Raw genomic sequence first — 6,000 nt, 5'->3', positions numbered from 1 at the left:
TTGACAGTACTCCCACACAGCCCTGCAGCGCAATTCAATCCTGCTGAGCAAGTCAGCTGTGACACACTTCGCTTTTTGCATGCATAGGCAGAGTTATGGCCAGATCCTGGGCTGATGGAAATCAGCATGGCTCTGTTGACTTCAAAGGAGTTATTCAAATACGATTTTAAAAAATCCTCTCACATTTGTAACCTAATAAATACTCCAGGTTTACGAGAAATTCCAGAACACAATCTTTAGCACCTTAGCTCTAGTAGCAGCTTAAAAGTCAGTTACAATATTAAGGACTTGTTATTTTTCTGAATATAGGTTCATTTATAAGAGTAAAACATATCTCATGTAATTTATGTCTCAGTTTCGATGTTATGATTTAACCTGATGATCTCAAATGCAATAGTGTTCAAAGTTCTGAAGTTGACTCTCTATTGCTCCTCTTGGAACATTCAGTACGATTAAAAAATAACAATGACTTGAAACCATAGTTTGTGAAAACGCAGTTTCTGCAAAATGATGAAGAGAATATTGGAGCAGAAGGACCCAGCTCGGATAAGAGAACTGTGCATTTGAAGCACCATGTGCATGACCCAAATTTTCTGCATATTTAATACCACTCATGAATAGAGGTCGGATGTCTTATTTCAACCCACTGCAAAGTTCCTGGTAAGAAACAGATGTAAACAAGGAAGTTCACAGGCCCCTCCTGTCTCATTGCTACTCACCAGATATCTCCTCTAGGCACTGTTTGGCAGTCTTACTGAACGACAGATCCATTTTAGTAGGACTGGTGCTGGAGTCAGCAGGTGGTAAAGAGGTACTGTCATTTTCTGAGAGAGTTCTGAAATCAAGCAAGAAGATTGATTATTATTAGCTGTCATTCATGTATGAATGGAAATAAATGTTACTCGCAGCTCCATCTGGAATCATACCACTATATGGTGAAAATACCATGTATGTCAAATTCTCACTGTGTTGCTTTGACTCCGGCTACATAAATTCGCAAGCAACTAGGAACTCTCTCCATCTCTCTCTTCAAGAACAAGTCAAAGTTAATGCTGGGAAATTTCAAGGCATTTTGCTTCTTTACTTTTTCTCTGCAGAAGGTGTCAATCAGACACAGGCAGAATCCATTTAAATTGGTTAAGTCACATTCCTGCACATATATAACGGAAATGAAAACTTGTAATTGCTGAAATATTAAGTGAGAAAGGCCATGTGGGAAAAGAAGCTTATGCAAGGATGGAATGGAAATCTGGCCCAGATATTTAAATCTATGTGCAGCTTCTTTTGATAATGTCCCTTATATAACTCCAGGGAAATGGGATAATTAGAGTTTTTCCATTAACTTTCTAACAGATAGACCATATTTGCTATGATGGTATAGTTCTGTGGATGTCATTGATAAATTATAAGGGATACCATTTGCTGATTAGTTACTTGCTATTTCATAATGGTAAGTAGCAAGAAACATACAAGCACATGCATTATAGTACAAAATAGATCACTTAATTATTCTCTCTTCTTAAGGAACTGCTGTAGCATCTCGTTTACATAGGAGCTGTTGAACCACAATAGCAACCTGCACCCCATTTGTATACAGTAAAAGAATACATCTAAAGACATACTAGCCACTTTTCAAAATAACATGGAAAAAACTCTTCATTTACAGCATAAGTTTTTCCAGCTTTATTGACATGAACTGCACATCCAGTGTTTTGATTTTAAAGACTAGTGAAATACTTACATCCCAATTTTAAAATATTACAGTTATAGCACAGTCATCAAAATTCACCATTAAGCGTTTCCAATGACCAATTAAACTGTAAACATAAACATTTAACTGTGTGATGAATGTGTATTTTAGAAGTTTAACTGATTAAAACAGTAATTTATCTCTTAAAGGAATTTTATGGCACGTTATTTTATGAAATAAATTTCCAGTTAACATTTTTTCAGAGTGACTTACGGAATAGATTTGTTCAGCAATTGGTTGCAGTAACTGACAAGTACTATTGTGGTGGAATCCATTGATTAGAATAATTTACATGTGACGCTACTTACACAGAAATAGAAATTATGTCTGATATGATGCACTTTTTAACAATTTCTGTACATTAGGGATGATAGAAACAGACAACTGCCCTATAAAAAACTATTTTTGGTTCTCATCTACTATTTCTCTCTTTCACACCCTACTGGAAACACAAGCTCAGCACATGCTGCAAGGTTGCTATATCCTACTGACCTTGAAAGCCCTTTTACATTTGGTGCTTAAGAACAGTGTCCTAAGTAACAAAAAACCCACGCTATCACTCCCCAATGAACACATACCAGAATTCCACAGTTCCACCTGTTTTCCCATATTTTTTCAAATCATCAAAACAAATGAGAGAGATGTCTACATTCAGTGAAAGACACTTTTAGAGGCCATGAATGCCCACGAGTACTCCTGTCTGGGTTACTGCTGAAACTTAGTGCTGGATCAGACCAGGGCAAACTATCAGCACAAAAACACATCTCAGAAAAAGGCACTTAGAATAATAGTAAAGGTAATTGATGTTGTCTGCACTCTTCTCATTGAACCCATATCACAGAGCTTCCAGGGCTAGAGCCAGAGGGAGGCTGGAGTTAGAATCATAGAATCACAGAATGGTTTGGGTTGGAAGGGACCTTAAAGACCATCTAGTTCCAATCTCCCTGCCATGGGCAGGGACACCTTCCACTAGACCAGGTTGCTCAAAGCCACATCCAGTCTGGCCTTGAAGACATCCAGGGATGGGGCATCCACATCATCTCTGGGCAACCTGTTCCAGTGCCTCACCACCCTCTCTGTGAAGAATTTCTTCCTGATATCTAATCTAAAGCTCCCTGATTTCAATTTATACCCATTACCTCTTGTCCTATCACTACAGGCTCTCGTAAAAAGTCCTCTCCCAGTCCCCTTGTAGGCCCCCTTCAGATACTGGAAAGCTGCAATGAGGTCTCCTTGGAACCTCCTCTTCTCCAGGCTGAACAAGCCCAGTTCTCGCAGCCTTTCATCATAGGAGAGGTGCTCCAGCCCTCTGATCATCTTCGTGGCCCTCCTCTGGACTCGCTCCAAGTGGTCAATATCCTTCTGATATTGAGGGCTCCACAGCTGGACGCAGTACTCCAGGTGGGGTCTCAAGTGAAGTTAGTGGAGTTAGTGAAGAACAACACTGGAATAGAGTAGGTTGCTTTTGGTCTTGTATGAAGAGCACCCAGTTAGGTGGGTGCAGATCAAGTATTCCCAGCATTCTCCACAGAACGTATATGGAGTTTACTTCAGTCCACCTCTAGTTAGAAACAAAAAGGGATCCTTTTCACCTGTTCTCCTTCTGATCCTATGGCATCACAGTCCTGATCGTGCAATTGTTCAACCATCAGTCAGGACAGGGTGATGCAAACCTTTCCCTGAGTGCCCAAAAGCCTTACATATAAGCTACCTTCTAAGACAGGATAGAAAGGATCCTTTCCTCTTTATTTGGACAGTTATAATCAGGAAAGGATTAAATGGTCTGGACCCCCAGCAGACACCAATACCCAACATTTGCATTGATTCTTCATCTAGTGACTGAGGATAGGTAAACACAGAACTTCAGTGATCTGGACTTCCCTCTGGGAGTGACTGTTGGCTGTACAACCAATAGAGACATACAACACTCTCTATTGACTGTATGGGAACAAAAGGCCAGATGCTTATGTTAAAAGGACTGGATCTCCAAATTTTAGATTCTAATTTGTGGGATTAATTGCAGCACAAAGCCCATTTTTTCTGGGACATAAAATAACATTAGAAGCTAAGCCTTAGAGTAAAAACAATGAATAAAAAATATTATATAATGCTAATAATTTTGAAATGTTTGATTTAATTTGTAGAAAGGAAACCATGGAAACACAAACCAAATGTAAATATGATGCAGTTTTCTTAAATTTACAGGCAGCCTGAAATAACAGGTCTATGAAGCGCAAAATGTCCCTTTTATGTTACTTGAAACATGAAAGTTTAAATATAATATAAAATAAGTGTGATTTGCTATCAAAAGTAGCAAAGAAACTGCTGTACTGACTTCATTCAGCATTTTTATATTTAATTTGGTAAAAACATCAATGATTCTAATTATCTGAGGCAACAACAGAAATTCAACAGAAATTCTATGGATTTTGCAGCATTAAAGTTCTGCTTACTTAAGAAAACTGGTTATTTATTGTGGAAGTGAAGGGCCAAAAGGCACCTGCCCAGCCCTTGGACACCCATGATAGAGGCATCCCAAGGAGGAACCTAGGCCACTCATCAATAGCTCTTCTCCCACCAGATCTCCTTTGGGTTGCCAGCTGCCAGCACTTCTACAGCAGTGGTGCCTTTCGTTGTATGATGACCAAGGATGGGCCAAGGATGATCCCAGATGGGCTGAGAATAGTCTAGTGGTGAAAGATTTTTAAGCAAAACCATGTAAGAGCCTCAGATCTTGGTGATTAAGGAGGTCCAGGTATAGACTGGGTGCCTAAAACTTCTACTTGCTTTGCTGTGGGCCTGTCAGAGGGTGTGACACATGGGAAAAAGCATGTAGATGCCTCTTTACTTAGCTCAGCCGTACTAGTTTAAAAAAAAAAAAAGGTGAAATTGAGATATTTGTCTTCCTCTACACTTCTGGCTTTTAACTCTTTCTCTGGGCCATATTAATCCAATGAATGACTCAAGTGATCTCTGCAGGATGACAGCACAGATTAAGCTCCAGGCAAGCAAACAGCAAATTAAAAGATCTTCTCATTAACCTTACACATCAGCCTTAATGAATGGCCCTCTATCCTCTACCTATTCACAGTGCACTGCCTTACAAAAAAATTAAATCCTTGCATCTCTCTTGACATCAAGGAAAGCGAAAATTATTTCAGTTTAGTCAGAGCCACCCTGCTGACATTTCTCCCAGAGCTGTGCATCTGCCTCGCAGGTTACGGCAGGCAACTGTCAGGAAAACAAGACAATCTGTTTTCTGTTTTAATCATGGCAACCAGAGAATATATTTATCCCCAACCCACTGAGTTATAATATATTTGTAAAAGCATCAAACTCACTTAATGGGACAAACCCTCCTCTCAATCACACCTGCACAAGCTCATTCAGTTTGATTAAAATGAGCCTGTACAGGAGTAATTAAGAACAGAGTTTGGAACAGTACTTAGTAAGCTGTCTTTAATGCAGTCAGTCATTTCCTGTCTCTAACAAAACAGCCAACCTTTGATAAACACAGATAACATCAAAGATTTGTTTGGTTTTCACTCCACATTCCAAAAGATATCAGATGATTATGCTTTTTTTTTTTTCCCCCCAACAACTCTCTGAGGTGCAGCTGTCTTGAATGTGTATCACTGTCAGTGCAAGAGACTGGCAGGAGCACATCTGGAATACGAGCAGTTTGATCAGCTATGTTCAAGACATGTGAGTTAAATTGGGAACAGCTGCAGGGAAGGGCTACTAGGATGCTGATGGGCAAGAAGAAACCCTCCTGAAAGGAAAGAAAAAGACAGTTTGTTTTAGCCTTGCAAAAGAGAAGGAAGAGGATGGGATTATTCCCTCACATATTTAAAAAAAGTGATCAAAAAGAGGGAAAACAAGTTTTTAAGTTAAGGGGCAATATTAACACAGTAATAAATAGAAGTAATATCATCATGTCTGTTGTAAACAATTTCTAACAACGAGATGAGTGAGTTTCTGAAGGAACCTTCCCATTGGAGTGGTGGGGATTAACTAAGATAAAACTTAGTTGGTTTATGAAAGGGTTAATATGACTGCCAGTGACAGAAAACTGGACAGAATATACGTTTTGGTCCTTTATCCTACATTTTACTGATCATTTGGTCAAATAATAAGGCCACACTTGTCTGTAAGGAATTTTAAAATGCTAACTTCGATCATAACCAGTAAGTAACTGCATTATCAAGCTACTGTTTTAACTCAGCATTAATCAAATATGTGTTAATAAT

At 39.0% G+C, this 6,000-nt stretch overlaps 1 protein-coding gene across 1 annotated transcript in view; it reads right to left on the bottom strand.

Annotated features, from left to right (window-relative positions):
* Positions 1–719: 719 nt before the first annotated feature.
* The window catches only part of LOC104507141 (neuron navigator 3-like), a gene marked incomplete at its 3' end in the record, with an annotated part of 66,870 nt that continues 61,589 nt past the window's right edge, over positions 720–6,000 (bottom strand). The window contains exon 8 of the mRNA XM_010148328.1: positions 720–835. Within this exon, the coding sequence (XP_010146630.1) occupies positions 720–835 (116 nt within the window). The remainder of the gene's footprint in view (positions 836–6,000) is intronic.

Source organism: Eurypyga helias, unplaced genomic scaffold (assembly GCF_000690775.1).
Source record: "Eurypyga helias isolate BGI_N326 unplaced genomic scaffold, ASM69077v1 scaffold14540, whole genome shotgun sequence".
Classification (NCBI taxonomy): domain Eukaryota; kingdom Metazoa; phylum Chordata; class Aves; order Eurypygiformes; family Eurypygidae; genus Eurypyga; species Eurypyga helias.
This window is presented reverse-complemented; position numbering and strand designations above follow the sequence as displayed.